Raw genomic sequence first — 25,673 nt, forward strand, 5'->3', positions numbered from 1 at the left:
TCTGTAAACCACCCACATTATCACAATTTATGCTTGGATCCTGCAGCCATTGTGATTCAAGGTCACTGTTCAGTAATGTCTGCTTTAACGACAGCCTGTATGAATAGAAGGGTCTAATCTGATTATGTATTTAATACTCATTTCTTATATCTACTTAATTATGGTGCAAGGACTATTGAATTTAACCTTTAGGAATAGCTTTTCTCCAAGCGCTGTGAGTCATCAACATCATATAATTTTTCCCTGGGTAGACAGGTCAGCAAGCTGAATATGAACTGTGGTTTTCTTTTATTGTTCAGATATTTTTCACATAAAATTTCCATTATTAAATTAGGTTTCCATTGACACTGGGTGAAGTGCCTTTTCACCCATGATACAGACCTGACATGTTTCTGTTGACAGCTCAAATAAAGGAGTGCAAACATTTACTCTCCTTTTATTGAAGATAATTGTCTGTTCTTTAGTAGAAGCAAGTGTTTTGGGTAGGCTGAAGTTAGACAAAAGTACTGGGTGGTCAGAAAATGTTAAAAATTTAAACGCACCTATGCACAATTTAGATATAAAAATCCTGCATTCATAGAGGGTAGCAACTCTGTTCAAGCCCGTGTGACTCTCCATTAGAAATTAATGACTTCTGGTTCAGTCTGTGGAAAGCAGTGAAAAGGTTGCTTTAGTCAGGGCTCGCTGTCAGCAGAAGGTGAGTGACCGCTAAACCACTGTTTAGAATATTTTGCGCTTGAAGTTAATGCGTGTCGCACTTACCTCAAATTACCTCTAATTATCTGTGATTGAAAATGGCTGTGAGGGTACGTTTTGTAATGATTGTAATATTTTTCACTTTGCTGTCGATCATTCACTTGATGGAATATTTCAAAACAGGATAATCTATAATCAGTATAACTTCCCCTTCCTCTTGCAGCCACATCTATTTTCTGATGAAGTGTTCACTGGCGAGGGCGAGACAACCTGTCACTCAACAATAGCAAGCGACAACGATTCAATGATCCAATCAATTCCGATGGACAAAATCAAGTCCTGCCCTTCCCTGCATCCCAATGTCCATACTATCCATCCTAAATAGTATGTGAGATTAGAATAAGTATGTCCCAAAGCATAGTAGATTGAAAAAAGTATGTCAAAAGTCCCCGGATGATCTACTATTTCCGGTAGATTTTTGAAGTGTGGATCCAACACAAAAACGGTATGTGACAAAATAAGTATGTCCGAATTTACAGTACTCATAAAAGAGTAGGTAAAAATGACCTACTACTTCTGCCGGGAGTCTGAAGTGTGCATAAAACACTTTACTATCCCATGAGGCCACGGAGAGGATTTGTGTATGGCAGTGAAGCAACGTAACTGACGCTGGTAGGTCACGTGATAATGACAACATGGCGAATACTATTTTTTTTTACAGTCTATGGGCAAATATAGTAAGTCCAGATTACTTTCTACACACATTCATACTATATAGAACATACTTTTTAGCGGCTGTGAACTAATTACTTATTCAAAATAAGTACCTACTCAAGAGAGTAGCAATTTTGGATGCAGACACACATGCGGATTTTACATTTCATTAGCCTATTTCTTCCTTTTGCACAGCCAGGACTTTTTGTGAATTATATACTTATCAATATCTGTATATACCTACCTAATACAGTTTAACATTTATATCTGTTCTATCTATAGATTTCATGCCAAAAAACAACAACAAAAAAAACAAAACAAAACATATGCACAAAGAATTATAGTGAGCATTGACTGGCATTGATTTTGAAATCAATCAAAATGAATAGGTGCAACGCTGAATTTATGAATATCAATGTGCTAACCAATATACTGTGGTGTAAAATGTAACATGAAAAAGCATTAAAGTTGTATCGGAATCTACAGACTGCACCTTTAAGAAGGGAACCTCCCACGTGTTGCATGTTGTCCGTGCCACAGGTTGCCTACCTGTCTCGCATAACTCTGCACTAACCTCCACACACTCGCGCTCTTTTCTCAAGAGAAAAAAAAGAATGTGGCTCAATCCCATCGTCACCGAATCGTTCGCGGATTGACTCCGCCCTCAAAAGTCTCGCGACTGACACATTTTGTCATTCTCTCAGAAAAAAACTCAGCTTTTGTGGTCGAGGTTGTCAGAAACCTCTCGGGTTTCGTAGCTTTTCCCACAGCTGTGAGGAGTTGTCGCCTCTTGACTGTCGACTATGCTGGACCCGTCCTCCAGCGATGAATCTGAGGGAGAACTACCACCTGAGGACGAACCGCCCGTTAAAACTGGGAAACCTGTTAAAAAGAGTACCAAACCCGAAAAGACGTCGGACGCCCCGCGTACCCAACCCAAGGAACAGGTCCCTTCTCCCGCTGAGGTGGACAAATCCGAGCAGGAGAGAATTAAGAAAGAGGAGACGGAGAGGAAAATTAAACTACAGATTTATGTGTTTGTGTTGAGATGTATCGCGTATCCATTTAACGCTAAACAGCCCACAGATATGGCTCGTCGTCAGCAGAAGGTGAGTGGCCGTTAAACCACTGTTTATAATATTTCGCGCTTGAAATTAATGCGCGCGTGCCGCACTAAACCTAACTCAATCCACTGATATTGCTGCTTCCAAACTTCTGTCTTTTTACAAAAGAAGCGTACTTTTTACAGTGTTTAGAGAAGATTTGTAAGTCTGACAACTGCAAATTATTGTGCATTACACTTCTGAGTGACTGAAGTATGTTTGTTTACTGTCCTCTTACCTGTGTCAGCTATGAACTAGGCTATTTAGAGGATCAAGCTAAATTAATTAAGCATTGATAAAATAGTGCAAGCAAAGGTTAGGATCACGCTTTAACCATCTCTATTGCAGGGATTTTGAAGTTGGAACGTTTTTGATTGCTTTTTTTGTGCAAAAGACTGACTTCCTTTAACAAATCCTTTTTTAGGTATGTTGCTTAAAGCAGCATGTGACAATGGAATGGAATGAAATCAATCATGCTTTTATTTATTTAAAATTGTGTAGTGAAATTGAGTGATGTTAAATAATGTTAAACAAGTTTCTCATATTAAGTATTAGTGTGATTTTACACTAACTGCAATATGACAATATTTATAACATTTAGCCTACTAGTATTAACCTTTTACCTTAATTCACCTGAAATGTAAATTCTAAAAAGTTTGATATTTTAATAATGAATAATGCATTTATGAAAAAAAATAACATGACGCCTACAATATGCACAATATTATTCATCGCGTAAACAACATGGCATACCAATATGTGACTTATCTATGATGTGAGAAAAAACTAGGCTATTAAAATTGCTTCTCTGAAGGCAGTTCTCGGAGCAAAAATGAGCAACCCTGTGCTCCATGCCTGAAAAGGATCTTAAAATGACCACCAGGATGTAGTGTGACCAAGAAATTTTTTTTATTGCTTCATGGCATTTCTTCATATTTCTGTTGTCAGATTATATGCAGCGTGTGCTTAAAATGTGTACAAAATGGATTTGTTACTCTGAGGTAACAGGGTGCAATATCACTGTAAATACAAAAATATAATTTTGATAATTTCAGGGGCCATTTGGGGATCTCAGACTACCTCACTGGTAGACTCCTTTAGATAACCTCTAGGCACCCTTTCGAAAGGTCAGTTCTCCAAGGAACATGCAACTTCATGCAAGAACTCTAAAGTCAATAATTCTCTCAGTAACCCCATCAGAAGGGAAATGCTTTGAGGCACTTGAAACATATTTTGAACTTCTTGTGAACACAATATTTGAGGTACCTTCAGAAGGGTACCTTGAGGCTCTCAAGAGGGTTCTGCCACTGTGGAAGACTGAGGAACCCCAAATGTTGCCTCAAGTATCTTTTCATTTTTACAATGAATGTTGCACCATGTTGCTTCAGGGCAATAAAACAGTTGTCTTGCAGATGAGATGGATGATAATAAAAATGACTTGGGAAAAAAAAGTTAAATGATTACTCTTGGTCACACTGCATCATGGTCATTTTAATATAGTTTTTTTTGGCATAGTATATTGTGCGGAGACTGAAAATTCTGTCGTTCCAAACCAATGGTTTCATTCATCTTCGGAACACAAATGAGAGAATATGAAAAAAATATTTTTGACCATCCATTGAAAGTCTAGCTAATCAGCTAATTTTCAAACTTTGGAACAACATGAGTCTGACATTGTTGGGTGAAATATCCCCTTAAAGGAGACACATTATGCCCCTTTTTTTTGCACCAGAATCGAGTTCTCTTTCACGATTGACCAAGCAGTAACACACACAATTATGGAAAAATTTCCATTTGGTTGAGTATCCTCATAAGAGCAGTCTTAAATGACTTAGTCTTAAATGAACTTCATTGTCAGCAGCGGCAGATCTTAAAGTGACAGCAGCCACTAATGCTGTCTGTCATTAAAGTAATCAAAGAACAAAAGTAACATAGAAAATCACTCACTGCTCTTGACTAAAGAACTTTTGTAGCTTTAACAAGGATTAATCTATATTTAATTTATGATTTATGCAGTGCAGACTCTGGTAGATTTTTTTCCCCTACGCACCTGACTTAGATTACCATGTGTCCCTAACACCTGAAAATATTATACCCAGTTGAGTTCACTTCTGACCGCTCGGGTTGACGCCTAACACCGTGTCCTAACTACACGCGACGCGACGCCGCGACACGTGATAAAAGGTATCTTTTCCATGTTAATCAGAGTTTTTGTCCTAACCAGGCGCGACGGCGACACGCAACGTTTCTAATTTAGAAACGGTTTCTATTTTTCTGCGACGTCGCGCTGGAACAACAAACACAATGTGCGGCAATGATAATCTCAGGTACTGTTTATGTGCTTTATTTAATGTTAAAAGCGTGAAATGTGACTTTGAATATCATTTAGTGCTCCAGCTTTGTAGCTGTAAAAGCAACAATGGACATATTTCACCTCAGATCTTGAAATGAAACAAATGGAAACATGAACGTTAAAACTGTGAACAAACAAGTGTATTATTTGACAAAGATTGTTTTAGTAACTCAGTAGCCTATGCATTTTTAAATGGTGTAACATTTGTGAATTAGATTGTGTAGCTACTTATCCATTTTCTTGCGAGTGCCGTCAAGTTTACTCTCTAGTGTTGTGCACTTGCCGCGAGACTCCGCCCACACGCTGTTCTGATTGGTTGTGATTTTTGATTGACGTTGTGGCGTCTCACAGTCGCGTCGCGTCTAGTGTGGACAGACACACTGCCTGTCGCTGGAATTTTATCGCGTCGCGTGTAGTTAGGACACGGTGTGAGTGTAGCTATTCTGACCGCATAAAATGCCTAAGAATTATAGTTACCTGACCGCAATCTAACCCCGCCTAAGAGTCGAACGACGTCTCGTTCCATTCGAACACTATCACTTGGGAATAAGGTCTCTAGTGTTCTTAACCCACTCCACACTATCACTTGGGTAAAGAAGTAAGATCTCTAGTGTTTCGCTAAATAGCTTGTTCCACTAACTAACTTGCTGCGCAGCAATAATAACCGACAGACTTCAGACAATGCCTTCGAATATGCTTTAATAACGGCCAGAGGATCTCAGACAAATTTCAGAGAGAATCCCACCAGCAAAAAGGAATGCAACAGTTTTTTTTAAGAATAGGAGCATGGCAAAAATGACATGATACATTACATAATTTCCCTACAATTTGATTGGTTCTTCATATGCAAACCCTTCTGTTACTAGGCAGAATCAACTTAGATCTCAAATTATTTAAAAAATGGAAAAGGTTAGAAGTTCAGTTAATTACTCAGTATGTCATGAGACTATTCTAGACTGTTATATTTTTGATATTGTCTAGCCAGCATCTCAGAATTTTCCACTGGTTTCGACACAAACTTCAGAGTACATTTTGTTCAAGTGGTAGAATGTTAGGCCTAAAGGAGAAGTAAGGTTAGATATGATTAGTTTGATGTACAGTTTACTATTTTATTCATTAAAAAATAATCCATCACAAGACAGTTTGATAACTTTATTAAATTTCTGTATATTTCTTAATTGTTAGACAAGGTAGGAAGGGCACAGGTAAATATGACATTTATTATTGGTTTATGTGAGGATTGTTTTAAGTTCACTTAAATTAAAAGTTTTTATATTTTTTAAGCCTAATAAATGTAAAAATAATAATAATAATAAAAAAATGGATAGCTTTCAATTATCATTATTATTATTAGGCCTATTGTTTCAAAAAACACAATGTTGAATGGCTATAATTAATGTTTAAAAAATATATATTTTCATTGAGACATTAAGTAGCAGCAGTAGTAGCAGTTATACTGGCCTTCAAACTGTCTTTGTTGTTTCTACAATAATTTGGAGATTAACTGTAAATTATAACAAAATATTAAAAACTTTGAGAACAAAAAAAACAAGTTTGAGTTTTTCATTACGATTAATTGCGATTAATCAGAAAAATGTGTGATTAATCTATTTTTTTGTTTTTGATTGACAGCACTAGTTGTTTTTTTCTCTCATTCAGTGTCGTTTACACACAACTCTTGTGTTTCCACTAGCTGCTCTAGCAAGGAGATAAACATGACGGACTGTGAAGGGCTCACTCAGGGGAGGATCTAAGCTAATGGGGCAGATTCCGTCACCAGTCGTGGTCGGGGCCTGTTCCATTGTGACGTCAATGTATAGAAACGCAAACTCATTTTTAGACACTGTTTATGATTTATGGGGAATATAAAAAAAGGAGTGGGTGGATTTTTTATCATTACAGCGTGGTTGTGTACACACGGCCAACTCACATTTTTGTTCAAACACCGTTTAAAAGTGAATTTTGCATAAAAGGTCCACTAATTAAATATGTGAACAAGCTTTAATGTAGCTTATATCGTTGAACAGCAGCTTTTTTTTAAAATTGTTTCTCTCCCCTTGGTTAAATGTAGAATGACTTATGAGAACAAGCACAGATGCTATTTTTACCAGCACACACCCACTACCTCTAACATATACAGCTTTTGGACTCGTCCTATTAGTGTTTTTAGATTCTATATAATTCAAGTACACTTCTAAAGCTGGAAATATAAGCAACTGTTATAAAAAGGGCTGATAATAACCGGTTATCAGTAAGACCTGTAAGACCTATAAATTACATTCCAATTCCTGGTGCTAATCTTAACCTTTCAGAAATACGTCTGAATCTTAATTTTATGCATAAACTACCCTCCCACAAACAACAAGTGGCACATGAGAAAAGAGACCCCTTTCTTCAAAATTATCATGTGTTCTTGGTGGATTGTCAAGTAGAATTGTACCTGAGAAAGTCATCAAAACAATGTTGATTGGCTGATGGCACCATAAGCGACTAGCCTGAACTAGGACAAGGGCAGCAGACAGGTAAAAATATAAGGGACATCTTCTACAATATAATAAAATATTTGCATCAGATATTAAATCTATTTAAAATGGCCATCAATGGAGATTATTATTTTATTTTTTTTGCAGTCAGACAGTGTAGTTGGTGCATTTACCAGCAGGGGCTAATGGGGTCATGCTAGTAAAAAGCACCTAAAAGCTGTCACAAAGAACCGGCAAAAGTAATGATTATGAATATGTCAAATATAGCAAGGAGACATTTTAAGTGTTTATTAATAAACAAGTGTTTTCTGTGTCAGTGTCGGCTGCAAAGATGAAGTTGACGATGCTTACTCGCGATCTTCGTAGTAGTGAACGCGCCAGAGAGAAATGCACATTTCATACAGATTAAGAGAGCAGTCTGTTTTCTATCGTTTTGAATTGTTCTGTTTAAAAGTAGACATGTCTGTGAGGCAAGTAGGCCACCTTATATGCTGAGTTTCGGTTAATTTATGAGACGAGCTCCAGTTCACGCGCCGGCGCCTTCGTGTCGTGATTATCTATTGTCTAGGCTACTATTTTCTTCTTATTGATTAAATCCAGGCAATTGGTTGATGAAACATTGGTTAAAATTAAGATACAATTAATACAAAATTAAATTAAATTTAAAGACAGGCTTTGTGCTTTCTGTTTGAGGTGTCTGTGAAAGTTTTAAATCAGTCTTTTAGTGCCGCTTTCAGAGCGGTCGCGTCCGTAACGGAGAACTGTCCCGCCCGTAACATTGTTTTTTTCCTCAATGCGAACACGAAAAATACAATAAAATGAATATTTTGTTCTGTGGAGAGCCAACCCTTCTTCATCCAGTGGGTAGTATTACTTTTGGTTTATGGCCCTAGTTAATGTGTTACGTTAACATGCCGGACACCTATTCAGCCTGTTGTTCTGTGTGCTATTGTGTAGTTGAATAACTTGCCTTTCCAGATTAAATGTCTGTTCTTGGTCTTGGATTTTGTGAAATAAATTTCTAAATAAATGCGATTTATAGTCCAGTGCGACTTATATATGTTTTCCTCTTCATGACGCATTTTTTGACTGATGCGACTTGTACTCCGGAGCGACTTATAGTCCGGAAAATACGGTACACATAAATACCACCTTGTCAGTTAAGTGTATCTTGGATCCTCTTCACATTAAACAAATGTACACTGTTTATAGAAATAGTAAAGGAAGAATCTCTGGAGCCATACTGACTTACAAGTGTACATGTTTTTTTTTACATGTTTTTACTTGTACATGTCCAAATCTTTTTCTTTTTTTTTGTGTGTGACCAATGGACCATACTGAATGGTACATTGATGACAAGTTAAACAGTAAGACATTGTCCATTATTAATCCCTTCCATGATCCATTGGACAAGAAACAAGCAAACGAAAATGTAAAATAAAATGAAAAATAAAATAGATGAAATAGAAAAAAAGTTCCTTCTAATAGCTGACAAATATTATTCATTGTCAGTTACCAGTGATCAAGGTAGGTCTTTAATGTAGTTCAAAAAGTTGCAGGTGGGGAAAATCTGTCTGGGGAAAAATGCAGCTAATTGGGCATTGGTTATTTGGTATTTAATACTGTAGTAAACCATGGCACAAATGGAAGAGGAATGTACCTGGTTCAAGATGTTATGCCTCAGATCCTCTGAGATAGCAAGTCCTAGGTCATGCTCCCAAGTATCTTTAAAAATGTCAGTATGGTCCGATTTATTAAATTATATATAACCGAGATTAAATTCCTATGGTTGACATTTCAATCAAGAAAGTGGTCGATGTGTGTTTCCGGGTGATGATTAGGAAAGTGAGGGAACTGCTTCTGTATGAAACGTCTAATTTGGAAGAACTGAAATAAGTGATGATTGGGTAGGTTTAGAGATGTGACGGTGATAATATTCTCCCACCGGTTAATCGACTTGTGACAACACCGGTTTTACCGGTTTCATCGTGGGGGTGAGGGGTGTTAGAGTGATGTAATATTTTTTTTTACATGGCGTCAATTCATCATTCGTATTGAGTTTGATTGACCGGTATACTAATCCTCCTGGCGCCGGGTCTGAGTGAGTAGGCCTAATTTACTCTCTTACCTTTGTTCTTTGATTAACATTAATGACACTCGACAAAACAGACATTTTGGCATAATTTGTTTTGCCAATCATGTTTTGTTCAAGGCCGAAAAGAGAACTCGATACTGACGCGCGTCTTTTCCGTGTGTGTGTGTGTGTGTGTGTGTGTGTGTGTGTGTGTGTGTGTGTAATAGGCAATACTTACAGCGCGGTCTCTTGTTTTGTCGCGCTTGAATGGTTGAGCGTGATCATACAACGCTAGTCAACTGGTGACAGAAAATACGAATACTGCGTAATTGCTTTAAAAAAAATGTTTTGCGGTGCTGCGGTGGGCAAGTGATGAAACCGGTGTTGCGACTGAACACCGTGTAACACTGGTAACACCTGCTATCGTGCCAAGCCTAGGTAGGTTATATTGTTTAGATTAGAAGTAAAAAGCAGCAAATACTCCCTTTTCGAAGAGGTCAATAATCTTGAGAAGGCCATTAGATGACCAAAGGTGAAATGCAGGGTCTGAACTGGATGGGGGAAAAGTTATTGTTAGAGATAGGCATGTGAATAGAGACTATGCAAACCATAATGTTTCTTAAATTGAACCCAGATTTTCAGGGAACTAGTGACTAGGATTCTTTGAGACCCTGCTTAGAACTAAAGGAAGTTGAGAACAAACAATAGTGTCAAGTGTACTCTCAGACAATGTTTCTGTATGCACCCATGGTGGACAGCTATCCCTGTTTCAAAAGAGAAGTTTATTAATGTTGCAGGCCCAGTAATATTGCTGGAAGTTTGGAAGTGCAAGGCTTTAGGTAGGTAGCCATAGGTATTTCTTAAGTGAGCAGGTTTATTCCCCCATAGAAATGAGTGCAAAATACCGTCAAAGCCCATAAAAAAATTATTAATAAAAATCGCTATGTGTTGAAAAAGGTAAAGAAATTTAGTCAGAATAACCATTTTACACAAATTAATGCGACCTACAAGAGATAAAGGCCGAGATAAACTGCTCGCAAATAAAGTTGTAATGCAGTTAGATGTTGTGGGAAGGAGGAGGTGGGAACCAGCGAACATTCAACAAACTTTAATATCAAAAATAAAACGAATGCAAAGCGAAAATAAAAGACAGCAGCCCCTCACGGCCCTCTGCCTCGTCCTGCTCGCCACAAAAGTATTGTAAGAATTTGTAAAGAAGACCCCCAGGTATTTGAAACCGTCAGAAGCAATCTTGAAGGTTAATATTGATTGGGAAGTTTTTTGTCGCTTTATGTTGTGGCCTGATACTTGGCTAAATTTGTAAGTGTACATGTTCTTTATTAAGATTATTTCTTTGAAGTGACATAAGCTTTACAATGAGTAGGTTTACATGCACCCTCATAATGCGATTATAATGGGATTTTGGCAATATTGTGAATAAACTTTACCTCATGTAAACACTAGGGCTGGGAATCACTGGGTACTTCACGATACGATACGATACGCGATACATTGTTCACGATACCGATAATATCACGATATGGCGATACTGCGATAAACGATATATTATCAGTAATAACTCACAATATATCATGTTTAAAGAAATAAAAAGATTTTTTTTTTAATTAGGAAAATTAATCTCCATTTCGTTTTTGGATGAAACACAATAACAAAAACAACTTGTGTGTTATCAGTTGCAACAAAACAGTCACAGACACTATTTTTGTTTTGCTGCAGATGATTTTTTTCACTCGGGAGAAATCGAGTGGAATCGGTGATGCTCGCATGGTCGCGGCTCGTAGCGTGTGAGAGGAATTACAAGCCGAGCCGAGCACGTTACAAGCACCTCCCGACCTCCCGATCATTTTTAAACATGTTTTTTCACCAGCTGTCCCCTATTGCCAAATCATACACAACCACGTCGATGGGGCTATACCTCAGTGGCAGCAACCATACAGCGTGCGCATACACTGTCACTGTCACACACACACACACACACACTTTTCTCTCTCTCTCTCTCTCTCCCATTCGCAACATGACGGTTTAGCGCGAAAGCCCACGTGATTGCTGCCGGCTCGGGATAAAATTCATGCAGGACAGTCGTGCCTTGTACCAGCTGCTTTGACGCGATTATCAGTTAAACTGATCTCACGACCTCCCGAGTGTCCGAACTCGCACCGTGTACGCCCGCCCTAACGGCTTTTAATATCGATACTTGGCAAGAGCGCATCGAGAATCGATCGCGGGAGAAAATATCGCGAGATATCGCCATATCGATATTTTGGCGCACCCCTAGTAAACACAATACTTAGATCAAACTAATGTGATTAAGCTCAAAATAATAGTAACCATACTCGCATTAAACTATGTGGCGTACAGCAATTTTATTCGCATTATTCCAAAGTGCGCATGTGCTCGGACGTACACAGATCGCCGCATGTTTTCCCACAACTTCATGAATGAACTCTGTGACATTATTCTGAAGTTTTCCCTCCACTCCGAATCACTAAACGCTTTCAACACAGTCTCTTCTCTGTATCTTCATCCAGAGACCGCGCAAAGAATACGATGCAATGTAGGCAAACCCTGTTGTAGTGGCATTGCGATGTTCATCACTGCGTCGAATAACCTTTCAGAATAACCTGTGTTTTGCATTTGATGTAATTAGATTGAAACAGTGGCCAGTAACATGCTACTGTTTCTGAGTTCATTATTTGTATAATGGTGGTAAAAATAACCACACGTCTTAGCGAATTATCAGAATAATGAAAACTGCATGTAAACGGGAGTGAAGAGGTTTGCTCGTGTCATGTAAACATCTCAATTAACTCCTTACTTTGATTATTGGAAATAATCGCATTGGTGCACATGTAAACGTACTCAGTGTTCACAAATATGAGTCTATGTGATCCTCCAGGTCATAGTGTGCGAAAAACAGAAGAAAGCTGAATTATGCATGTCCAATAAAACCCCATGACCTCCATTGAACTTAGAATTTGATTGTTCAATCAAAATGCTTAAGGGCACAACATGGCCTCCACATAAAAGTCAGATGACACAAGTATTGCCCTTATTTATACGTAAATCGAGAAGAAATAACTCTTCCTTTAGTCTGTGTTGAATAAATATTCTCAGTTGGAGGAGATCTTGAGAGTAGCTAGGGGCAGATTATTGATTTTTCTGTCTTGGCTCATAGAAATAGCTTTGCTGCATAAATGAGAAGGTAACCTTCCTGGTTTTGCAGATCTGATCAGGTGCTACTCAAGTATTCCTTGAGGCACTATTTTCCTCATGGATATGGTGCAGGTTGTGAGAGGACTCCTTTACTGTGCTGCATGTGATCAGCCATCTTTCACTTTTGATATTCCACTTCACATGATAGACGAAAGTCAGTGTAAGTATGCTGCCGGTTACCCCTTTATAGTCACTAGGGATACATACACACATCTTTTGTCTTTTGAGCTGTCCAGAGTGTCTGGATGACTTTGTTCAAGATCTTACATATGTTGAATGCATTATTATACATAATCTTACTGCACTTCTTTAATCTCAGTTACACTGTCAAAGTAACACACTGCCTTTCAGAATCTGTAAGCCTGTTATCGAAGTTATCTGAACGCATGACTGTTGCCCTCTTTGAATTTAAATATATTTTACAGTGTTTTTCTTTCTTATACACATATAGTCTTTGTAACAAATAGCTATGGGTTCAATTAAGCCAACATTTATGTATTTTTTCCCAAAGCCACCATGCTGTCAACCCACTTTTGTGTCATTCAAGTGCATTTCTGAGCTTTTATTTGGAGCACATGCTGATAGACTGAAATTCAGTGCGAACAAACAATGGATTTGGATATGGGCATCTTGAATGTGTTGTAAAGCCTCATTTGGATTGAAACATGCAAAAATGTACTACATAGCCTACAGTTAAAATGCATGCTAGCCTATATAACTCAGGATTGGCTTGTGTACTGACGAATACTTGAGATTTTCATGCATTTTAGGATAAAAGGAGATTATGACTATTTAAATAGTCACATAGCTTATTCCAGGATAAGATTTTTTGTGAGTTCCCATGGTTCCCTTGGCTCACTTAGTGCCGTCAGTGAGATAAGACATGACCAATGAGGAAAAACAAAACAAAAACAAATAGGGATGCACGATGATATCGGCACAACATCGGTATCGGCCGATAAAAGCTTTAAATGATCGGCATCGGCCGATATGAATATTTCTGCTGATGAGCCTTGCCGATAGGGTGGCGTGTTTCCTATGTGCACGTGACGACTGTGAACATAGCATGAGCGCCAGCAACTTAAACTTCCAACATAGGAGGCATTTCGAGCATGAGCGTCAGTTTGGTTTGAAATGTGCTGGGGACAGACGCATTTGCAAGTGCATTTTCAGAAGTGCTGGGTACAGTGACGCAGTAATTTTTTTTCTCTTTCGTGCAGGTCATGTTTTGAAAGATGATGTCCTGTAGTTTACTAATGTAAGCTCTCCAAGCTACTATGCTCTCCACAGAGCATAAAATATTCATTTTATTTTATTTTTCGTGTTTGCATTTATGAGGAAAAACAGTGACAGTTCTCGGTTACGGACGTGACTGCTCTGAAAGCGGCACTAAAAGAGACTGCTTTAAAACTTTCACAGAGACCTCGAACAGAAAGCACAAAGCCTTTCTAAGTGAATTTCGTTTTGTATTAATTGTATCTTAATTTTAATCAATGTTTCATCAACCAATTGCCTGGATTTAATAAATAATAAGTAAAGCAGATAATAGATCTCACGGCACGGAGGCGCGCGCGTGAACTGGAGTTCGTCTCATAAATGAAACGAAACTCAGCATAGCCTACTTGCCTCACAGACCTGAGAAGAAATATATATATATTATCTACAGAACGTTTGAAATCATATTTTTAAACAGAACAATTCAAAACGAAAGAAAACTATGTAATCCGAAATGTGCATTTCTCTCTGGCGCGTTCACTAGCCTACTCCGAAGATCGCGAGTCAGTCAACTTCATCTTTGCAGCCGACACAGAAAACACTTGTTTATTAATAAACAATTAAAATGTCTCCTTGCTATATTTGACATATTCATAATAATTACTTTTGCACTTCTTTGTGACAGCTTTTAGTTGCTTTATTGGCAGCGCCACCCTTACATGTTACATGAACGGGTCACCACCGCATCAGCACCGAAAACAGGGGAGCATTTGGTAGACCTGTTCAAGTAGGAGAAGATGTACATTTTTTATTTGAAAATTTATTTATATTTATTTTACTCCTAAGGACTGAAGTTTGAAGTCTGAACTTAAAAATAAAATGTGGCACTGGCATATCATTTATTCTCCAAGTGAAATAATTTACCTATTTTTCAGGGGTGAATGTCTGTCCACATTTGTAAAATTATACATTTATGGTAGAATCAAATGTTGTTTTGTTTGTCTTGTGTATTGCCTTATCTACAACACATGAGTGTAATATGGTAAAGGTAGTACAGGAGAGAGACTTGTATTTCTCTTCAATAAAATTAAAGTGTAAATATATCAGGGGGAAAATGTGTATATATCGGTATCGGTATCGGCATCGGACAAAATTAGTTTGAAAATATCGGCATATCGAATATCGGCCAAAATGCAATATCGTGCATCCCTAAAAACAAAAACACTTTTTAACATCTTAGTAAGTAAAAGATAGGATAGTCTTTGCACTATCCAGTATCGTGTTTGGTGTGCAATGGAACCAGTGTTCAGATCCTGATGCAAAATTGCAATTGAACTTGACTGTAAGAGATCACAAAAACAAGCATTTTTTACTTTTTGTGAGGAAAAGTTGTGAGTTTGTACGGACATGAGGGTGTGTAGAAATTTCAGTTTAACAAAGTAAATTAAATACCTATTTTTTTTTTTTCCACTGAAAAATTACTCAGTCCACAGATTGCTGCAGGAATGACATATTTTTGAAGAAGTCGGTTGCTAACAAGTTGCTAATTGGGACTACTGATGTTGTCGGGGACATTAAAAGTCATCACACAAGTTGAGCGACCGTGGTGTGGTTCATTTATAGCGGAAGGTTAGCTTTTTATTTCTGGTGGTTGTATTTAGGCTTCAAAATTCATAAAAGTTGTTCATTTGTGAAAAGTACGTATCATAAACTTTTGTTGATCTGAGAGCTTATTTTTTTGCAACAATTCAAAAGCCTATGGAAAAATCATAATGTTTTTTTTTGTTGAGGGAACCGGTTCCCTTTATTTGTGTGTAATCCAGATCGCACTCATTATTTGAATGTCATAGTCTTATATGTTGTTATTGCCACTGGCTAGTTCTGTAACATGAAATATGGAAGGTGTAATAAAGGTGCCAAGATGTGCTTCACTTGTAAATAAAACCGACATCCCCATAGGCATTATCGCACATTACTGTCTCAAGGCAAAAATACACTGTCATTAAATCTCAGTTTCAAAGGTAATTAAAATTCAAATTTAATGAAGAGTGGAAGGTAAACTATTGCTGATCAGATTTTGTGTTTCATTCTTAATGGATTACTTGCACGATTGATAGAAAGCCCGTCATGCACCTGTTCACGGCCTTGTTAGCACATTTCGGGGATCTCCCAGTAATATGCAAGTGAGGGAAATGTTTCATATAAGACTGTTGTGTAATACTTCCCCCAGATGATAAACTGAATTATGTTATGTCAGAATTGTAATGCTAGCAAGATGTTTGATTGTAACACCACTTTTTCATGAATAATAATAAATATCCTTGTGTTTCTGTTTACAGTTTTCCAGTGAGAAAATTACCTGAAGTCCTCATTGTCAATAAATGTTGAGAGTTCGAGGTGAATTGGGTGATGTTTTGAATACTAATACGAGAGATCCACTATATGTTGGAGCTTATACAGTTAGAAACTGCAGTCAAATGTGTGATATTTAGGGGTTTCGTTTCTATACTACCCGGTTTAAGCTGCAAGCATTTCTATGAGGAAAATCTGGGATTTCCCATTCTGTAGCTCTCCATCCATTTCTTTCATCCATTCCTTTGTGGATTTGATTGTTTTTTTTTTTAGTCATTGTATTGTTGCAAAGTCCATACAGTTCAGCTTCAGCTTGAAATATGCCCTCACAATCTCCCTCAGTAATATGATATCCATGGTTGAATCTTTGATGACATGCTGGCCTGATTCTGAGTCAGACTTATTTTTTCTTTTGATTTTGAGTTAAAAAAAAATATTGTTTTGTGATTATTATTATTATTATTATTATTATTATTATTATTATTATTATTTTTACTGAATTTGTATTGAGGTAGCAAATGGATGCAGAATTGCAAAGTAGAATTTAAATGTAAGAAATAAAAAAAAAATTACAGTACGGTATTTTTTAATAGAATCCCACAGTTTAATTTTAAATGTTGTCTTAAATACTTGTTTAAATGATTTCTGAGAAAAGATTAGCCTTAGATTTGAAGGTTTATAGTCCTCATGGAAAGACAGATAAGATGTGTAGTTGGAAAGATTGATTGATAGAGAGATGTTTGAAAAGACACACAAACATTTGTGTGCAGTTTATAGATTTCATCCTATTTAAAACGTATTGGTTAACCAGGGTTCTTGTTTTCACCACGTGTGCATACCTATTGCACTCAATTTGCGTTGCAGTTGCGCTCGCTAGTAAACCAGGGCATTAGTTATTGCGTGCAATTACTGTGACAACCACTTAACACGCTTAACACGAGTGTTATATTTATTGCTGCTATTAACCCATTGGTTGACCAGGGTTGTTTTTCTTAAAGTTATAGGCGTTATGGCTGCCTCATGTTCCACATGTTTAGTTCCTATGGACCTTATGGATGCCCATGTTCAATGTCATACCTGTCTAGGCATCAAACATCTTAGGGAGGCTTTAATTGACCCTTGGCCAGAATGTAATTTGATGCATTTGGAGGTTAGGCAACAAAGGGTGGCAAAATTTGAACCTGAAATTCAAGATTTTTTGGCGCCAGTCAAAATCAAAGTTCAGACTGGTAGCTAGAACTCAGCTAGAAAAACTCCAAGAAGCTGACCCCGGATGCAATACTATCCCACCAGGTAGCTGAGCTAATGCTGTGCAGGGCATTCAGGCATTGGCAAAAGTCGTTTCCTTCTGCTACTTAGAGCACAAGTGAGGAAGTGAGAACATCTGTGCCTAACCCCTTGTTGTCCAGAGGAACTGGACACATGGTCTCTAGCAGCCTCAGATTCATTAGTCACTGATGAACAGGACCGTTACTAGGGATGGGAATTGAGAACGGGTTCTAAGTTTTATGAACAATCGATATTGTATGCCCTCGACGTTAATCGATGCTCCGAGTCCCAGCCATAGACCATGAACTCACAACTTTCCCTTTTGTCCTTTATCGGGCACCATAGCACGGTGTCACACATCTGTGCGTCATGACATCAAAGTGATTTGAGCAGAGGAGATAATCATGGAGAGGAAGAGGCGATCTAAAGCTTGGCTTTATTTTACTAAACGAGACAAATTATGCCGTTTACAATAACAGGGTTTTTCCTGCATTGAACTTGTTTTGGCCCGCCAAAGCGAATTTTTGTCCTGCCAAAGTCTTATTTGATTGGTGAGTAATGTAGATGAACTGCTGCGCTTGTGACAGGGCGCATGTTTAACTGAAAGAAAGAGCAGAGAGAGAGAGAGACCCGGTCGCGCGCGCGCACTCTCTCTCTTCGGAGCCAGGCGAAAGTGTAAACAAGACTTCACCGTCTCCAAACTAAGCGCTGTCTTGCTCTCTCTCCCTCGCACATATTAATCAAAATAAATCGACACAGTGGTAAAAGGTCGGAAGACCAAAGTTTCATGTGGAGCATTCATCATTTTTTTTCCTGAATTTCCGCTGGGTGTGAATTGTGCTAAATAAGTTGCCTTATCTTCTCTAAAAAGCGTTCCGGACATTAAGCTGACATAAAACAACACTTTAATTAAACGAAAAAAACTATCCAGTGATGAAATGGTTTCTGTGTTGACACAAATCTTGGATGTCCATGTCCTTACTGCTGGGATAATCACACAACGCGCATGACACGTCCAATTCGCGAACTAATGACTCCTTTGAACCGATTAATTTTAATGAATGGTTAAAACAACTGATCTTTCCAACAGTGAACTCAGGAGACATCTGAATCGTTGTATAACTAATCAGTAACACTTTACAATAAGGTTCTATTTATTACATAAATTACATAAAAAGTACAGTTTGCTTACTCAAGCTTTAAAATAAATAAAACCACTTGTTTTTTTGAAAAGCATATGACTACATTTTTCCACACAGTACTATCAAGAATCGATAAGAGAATCGTTGAAGAATCGGATCGATAAGCAGAATCGTCAGTGGCATTGATATTGATAAAATCTTATCAATTCCCATCCCTAACCGTTACACACCCTTGGAGGAGACTTCTCCTGGGCATGCTCAGTCTCAGCACTCTCATAGTGATGAGGGTTCAAGCCTTCAAGGTGCTGGTTCTTCAGTGGCATTTTAATTGCAAGACACAATCAAGATGGCCCTTGCTAAGTTGAATTTGGACCTACTTTCTCCGGTGGTGGGGCCTACAAACCTCTTGCGTCGTCTGGTTGTTCGACCAGAGGGTTTCCTGATGAATTTACTGAGGTTGTTTTCTTAGCATTTTGTTCTGGCCCTTCTTCCAGAACGGATAGAGTAGCACGCACTTTAGTGGCTATGGCTGCCCAGGAGAAGGGGATCGGTAGCATGCCTGCTGTATAGCCATGTATCTCTTCTTTGGTGGTATCTCCGGATGAGGCCCTTAGGCAGCAGTTACGCTGCCCCAACCCGGAATGCAGGCGTACTGATGATTTATTGGTTCATATATATAACACTGTGTCAGGATTGACTCGTGTAGGAAATTCGATGACTCCTCTTCTGCTGTCACTTAATTCGACCATGTCTCCAGCAGTACTACTACTATACTACACCGGAATTGCTTGACGCTTCTTTGCAGACATTGGGATCAATTGTCTTCTCCAGTGGAAAGGCTCTTGGGCTTGTTACATAGGCTAGACGACAAGTGTGGCTAGCTCAGTCCAAGCTTCCAGAGATATGTCGCACAGAGTAGACGTAGAAGTAAATAGACATCTACTCACCGGCACCCCCCAAGGATAGTGGAAATGCCCCCCGCCATCGCTAGGGGTGTATAGGGTCTGTGTCGGGACTGTTTTCAACCTCTCAGTTACATAATTGGAGAGGCATTACAAACAACAAGTGGCTTTTCGACACACTCGAGAAGGGATTTTGTCTTCAGTTCCGTCACAGACCCCCAAGTGAGCACCCAGGTTCATCCAACAGTGATCCGGGATCCTCATCAGGATGAGATCAACTGAGATCCAAATCTTGTTGGACAAGGGTGCAATAGAATTTGTAGACCCCCATATCCATCCCAGGAGATTCCATTCAAACCTCAGACACTTAAAGAAGAGTTTGGTGGAGTTCCATTTGGCCTCTCTCTTTTTCCCCGGGTCTTCACAGGTGGTTCAGGTGGCACTGGAACCACTTTAACGAGAGGACATGCTGATCCTCCCATATCTGGACGATTGCCTGTTGTGTGCCAGATCACCTCAGCAAGCTGTCGACAACAAGCACCGTCTGTTATCTCATGTCGCTACCTTGGGTCTAAAGGTGAATTTTCAGAAAGGCTGCCTAACTCTAAGTCAGCCAGTGTGCTTTCTGGCATGCATTTGGATTCCAGGGCAATGAGAGCTACCCTCACAGAAGGCAGAAGGAAGGTGTTGCAGACAACCTTAGCAAAAATCCATGTCCATTGCAAGCTGCCCTTTATCAGCTTCCTAAGACTGGCAGGCCTTCTCACAGTGGCGTCATCAGTCATTCAGCTAGGCCTGTTGCATCTTCGTCCATTCCCAACGCTGGTTGATGGCCAAACATTTGTCACCGGTTCACAATCGACGCACGCTGGTTTGGGTCATGACCAGTTGTGCTGCCTCTCTGATACTATGGAGAAAGGACAAATTTCTTCGAAGGGGAGTGCTGATTGGGCCGCCTCCAGGACGCAGGGAGGTGGTAACCATGGATGCCTCCCTCAGCAGGTGGGAAGGACTTTGGCAGCACCGAGGTATACGGGGCAGTTTGGACCCACAGTTAAGGACTTTTCATATCAATCTCCTGGAGCTGTGGGCAGTATTTTTCACCCTGAGACATTTCAAGCAGGAACTATCAGGGAGACACATTCTGGTAAGGAAGGACAATACCACGGTAGTATTTTTAGTCAGTCACCAAGGGGGCACCTGGTCCCTATCCTGTCTCCGGTTGACAAGAAGGCTTCTGTTGTGGGCAAACAAGCACTTTCCTTCAGTCAGAGAAACTCACATTCCCGGTTGCTGCAACAGTGTGGCGGACTCACTTTCCCGTTTGGAGCAGAGACCGAGACACATTGTCTGCTATGGTTTTCAGTGCAGGTGGAGGAGGGTTCATTGGTCCAGGATGCTCTGGTCGACAAATGGCCAGATCTTCTCCTCCATGGCTTTCCCCCAATTCCACTCCTTTGGTCCATCCTGAGGCGAGTGCAGGAGAAGCATCACAGGCTCATTCTAGTGGCTCCTTGTTGGCCAGGAATGCCTTGGTTCAGCCTCTTATCAACTCTAAACAACTTGTCCGCCTCACCCCCTGTCATCGCGGAAGGATCTGCTGTCACAGATGTACGGGGCACTGTGGCATCCCTTTACGGACAGGCTGAAGCTGTGCATCTAGCCCGTGGGGTTTGAGGGTGCTCTCTCATTGTTCAGCGGGAGTAAGGAATATTAGAACACCTTCAACACATCACACTTACGCCAGTAAGTGGAAGCGCTTTGTCTCATGGTGCACAGATCGTACTCTCAACCCAGTTGATTTCCCTATCAGTGTGGTGTTGGACTTCCTGCAGTACTTTTGGGATGCTGGACGTTCTCCAGCCACGCTTAAAGTGTTTGTGGCTGCCCTGTCAGCTTATTGGGATCCTATGGTGCAGGTGTCAATTGGTGCAAATAGGCCAGTGGTGGCTTTTCTTAAGGGAGCTGTACGTCTAAAGTCACCATTATGGGTAGTGTGTACCTAGTGGGATTTACGGACGGTAAATCCCGTGGTGTTGTTGGACAGTGTGTTTTCAGCACCCTACAAACCTATTGAACAGGCCGATATTAGAAGCCTTTCTATGAAGACAGCATTTCTGTTAGCCATAACATCAGCCAGAGTCAGTGAGTTACATGCTCTGTCAGTGAGTCTGCAGTGTCTCAGGCGGGGGCCAGAGGGCAATCAAGTTCCACTTTGGCGGACCCAGCATTTCAGCCCAACCGACCTATTCAGCTGGCGGCATTTATACAGGAGGACAAGGCAGCCCTATGTGGTGGACACTATTGGTGAGGCATATCGTTCAACAGGCCATGTATTGCCTGCATCTGTTAAGTGACATTATACTCGAGCAGTGGCCACTTCTTGGGCAGCATTACGTGGTGTGCCTCTCTCAGAGATATGTGAGGCATCATAGGCATCACCTTGCACATTCACAAGGTTTTATAGACTTAATGTGGCTCCTACTACTTTTAACTCTGCTGTATTGCCAGGAAACACTTGAGCTTCGTCATCCTCGTGACTTGGCTACATTCGTCTTCCACCATGTATTGACCGTCTCTGGCGGTCTGGAACAGTGAAATAGAATGCTGGTTAACTGTGGTTCTTGTAACTGTGGTTCTATGAATGGTGGAAGACGGCCAGAGACGGTCAATGCATGGTGGAAGGAGTCTCACGCATCACATCGAGAATCTTGTATCAATTCAGTCACACATGACTTAAACCGATGACATGTCAGAAGCTATATCAGCTTCCGAATACGTCACAGTCGGTCTCTTTGTTATTCTCAATCAGAGTGACCAGAGACTCTGGCGGTCTTGCACCATTCATAGAACCACTGTTACGTCAGTAACCAGCGTTTTCTTTCTTTTATTCCAGTTCAAAATCCACTTCAGCTTTCTGGTGGACATGGCCAGTTCATTTCAAATTGAACTCATGAATTGAAACTCAATTTTTCAATTCTGAATTTTGCTCAACCCTGCCATTGTGTATTGGGTGAACAAGGGACTCAAGACTGATTCTCGGTGTGGTGAATTTCGTTAGAGTCCTGAGCCTGAACATTCTAACATTAGTAATATGTGGTCAGTCCCAACTTGTGAAATGAAAATATTTAGTAGTAAAATGGTATGCACAACATTTATTTATTTATTTATTTGTTTGTTTGTTTGTTTGTTTGTTTGTTTGTTGTTTATTTGTTCTATCACATGCTAGACTGGCCTTTTAAAATTAGAGGCATCCACTGCATGTATCATGCTCCAAACAAAGATGCTACACACATGTAGCAAGAGCTGTTGTTTTTTATTTAAATGAGATCATTTCAGGATTTAAAGCAAAAACAGAATGGTCTGACTTTAGCTTTGTGAAATGATGCTACATAAAACATGCCTGTACAAAACAACAACAGCAGACAGACAGATGCAAATTCACTCTCTGACAGTAGGTGGCACTTATGGAACAGCAGTGATATAGTGTTTCATTGGTTACCGCTGTACACAATAGGGATTATATAGGTAAGAGGAAATGAAAATGCCACCGAAACTTTTCTGAAGACAGTCAGTTCCCTTCAGAGATGCATTCATATTAAACCCATACCCCAATTCAATATTTATAATTTTCTTCCAATATTTCTAGCATTGCGATTGCTGCACCTGGTACAGTATTTTCTCTGCTAGCGTGTAATATTTCCACACAAACTACATTTTGGGAAATGACTGCAGTCAAGTTTCTGTGTTTCGGTTCCAACTGATGGATCCAATTGATCGGTTCCAATCTATTTTTAAAGCATTTTATAGCATTACCTATTTTTATTTGATATGTAGGATTGTAGGTACAAGTATAAATAAGGAATGGCTACTCGTACAGTATGTTTGTACACTGCTAATATGAGTAGGAGTGTCTGCTGAATAACTAAATCTAAATGTGAATATCTGCCCACTGGGAGACTAATCTCTGTTTATGAGCCAGAGCCAGTGCCAGATTCCCTGCAGATGAGAGCTTGCTTCTGTCCTCACAAATTGTTTGCTTTCCTTTTGCTTTACACTCTGACTGTCAAGTGGGCTGAGGCTTTTTTCTCTCGCTTTCTCCCTGCATTTCTTTCATACCTTTTTCTCTCTGCATCCCTCCTTTCTTTTTTCAGCTTTATTTTCTCATCTGTTCATTGTTTCCCATTTTTCTGAAGAGAAGCCCCATATGTTTGCGCTCATGTGCTTGCTATTATGATAGCTTATCCATTTCTTGATGGCAAACAGCAGCCTGGAAATCACACTGATGGATGTCCCACTCATCCCTACACATATGTCTAATCCCTTAGCACAGTTTTGTGCATAGTTTTTTGGTCTGTTTTCCTCTTCTGAATAGCTGTATGATTTAGTTATATGCAAGCAGACTTGCCTCTGTTTCTCTACGGGAGATGAGTTCTTGACTCTGGTGGGGGAGATTGGCAGGCGGATGCCTCGCTGGAGGCAGAGTCCCATCTTCTTTGTCACATTTCCCTTCCCTTGTCAGTTTTGCTCTCCATGAGATGCATATCTCCACACAGTGTTATGTAAGGCCATCTCCTTGCAGTGCAACGATATGAAGTCACAGCAAGGTTCAGTGGGGCCTTACCCTGCTTTGCACTCTGCTCTATAGTCTACATTTGGGGCAAGTGTACTGTATAAAGGAAGTATTCAAACACTGACAGTCTGTGAGCAACTCACTGTTTGTGAGGAGTCTGGAGGTAGGTTATGACCTTGCAGAAGAATCGGCTTTTTGAGAATCTGTAGGGAACAGCAGGAGCATAATGAGGCGTTGTGGAGTGGCGACAACTCTGAAATACATTGTTGTGCTCGCTGAAATCTCCTGCACACGGTAATTACCCAGGTAATCTCTGTCTTCTCCTGAAAAAGGTTTGTTCTACCAGAAGCCAAGCAGGAACTTTGCAGTGTGGTGAAAGTTCCATGGCGTTATGCAGGGCAAAGACAATCTATCAGCTTTGCTCTCTTATCTGTACTGAGCTGCGTGGTCGAAATTAATGATTTGTTTGTCCGGTTTACAATGCTATCCGGATATCTGTATGTCATCCTCCATCCCCATTAAACCTTGGTCTATTTCTTGAATGGTTTCACTCAGTCAGAATCTCTCTATCTAATGATGCCCATAGGGTTTGTAACATGCTAACCAGTGCTAGGGTGTTGCTTCTTATTTAGTCACAGCCAATGACAGCTTCGTATTTGACAAACTTTGTACTTTGTGTCAGTGTTAGGTAGTGTTTTATTTGGATTTTCAGAAATTAGGTTGATCTGAATATCTGTTCAAGCATCACATCGTTATTTGCTGAAATTCCCACTTTTTGCTTTTATAAGTCTGTCTGCCTTATTACATAGATTAAATAGTGAATAAATCATGGATAAACAGCTGCAGTAAAGAAGCAAATGCCCATTTAATTTGACAAACTGCTCCCAGAACACCTGTTGTCTCAAAACTGAAGCTTTCCTACTGGTGGCTACATGATATGCTGTACTCTGCAGTCTTGTTGTTTTTGTGCATAGAACAGAACTCAATATGAATGCTGATCCGGAAGTTAGTAATTCTGTATATGGCAATATGGGAACATTGGATTAAACATAAAGATCTTACAGTATTAAAACATTAACCCGCTTTTCAGGCATGTCCTTTATGTGTGTGTGTGTGTGTGTTTCCACTACTGATTGAATGAAACGTGCTTTGTTCGGTAGATCCTTTTGTGTGAAATTGGGAATGACACTTTATATAAGCGATCATTATGACTTTCATGCTTTATCCGTCAGCTTGCACTATTCTCTGATTCAATTGTGTGTGTGTGTGTGTGTGTTTGTGTGTGTTACAGTACTTTTTAAATTGTTCTTTTATGAATGGTTGAGCCCATAGGTAGAAGCCAATTCATTTGCAACTTTAAAATTTTAGGGGTTGAGGGCTAATGTAAATGTGTTATTATTTTTAATTACTTACTTATTTGACCCAATATTTACCTTAAATTAGGTTATCAGTAGATTTTTCTTTCAACATAGTAGTCCATATGACAGCTTTGTGTCTAACCCTCCATGTAGCTCTCAAATCTAAGTTGTGCATGCACATATTCAAAATCTTATCTCAAAATGT

The 25,673-nt window shown here is 39.5% G+C and overlaps 1 protein-coding gene across 13 annotated transcripts in view; it reads left to right on the top strand.

The window, feature by feature from the left end:
- The first annotated feature begins 1,930 nt into the window (after positions 1 to 1,930).
- Positions 1,931 to 25,673, top strand: part of cadps2 (Ca++-dependent secretion activator 2) — a 137,440-nt gene continuing 113,697 nt past the window's right edge. For 12 of the 13 annotated variants that reach the window (XR_014603695.1, XM_084094532.1, XM_084094539.1 and 9 more), the window contains exon 1: positions 1,962 to 2,519. Coding sequence is in view for 11 of the 13 variants with exons in the window: in XM_084094532.1 (XP_083950658.1) it covers positions 2,214 to 2,519 (306 nt within the window). In the remaining 2 variants the exon portion in view is untranslated. Of the gene's footprint in view, positions 2,520 to 25,673 lie in introns of all 13 variants that reach the window. The other variant, XR_014603694.1, reaches the window with a different exon arrangement.

The sequence above is a fragment of the Abramis brama genome (genome assembly GCF_963993115.1).
Source record: "Abramis brama genome assembly, chromosome: 20".
In the NCBI taxonomy this organism is placed as follows: Eukaryota; Metazoa; Chordata; class Actinopteri; order Cypriniformes; family Leuciscidae; genus Abramis; species Abramis brama.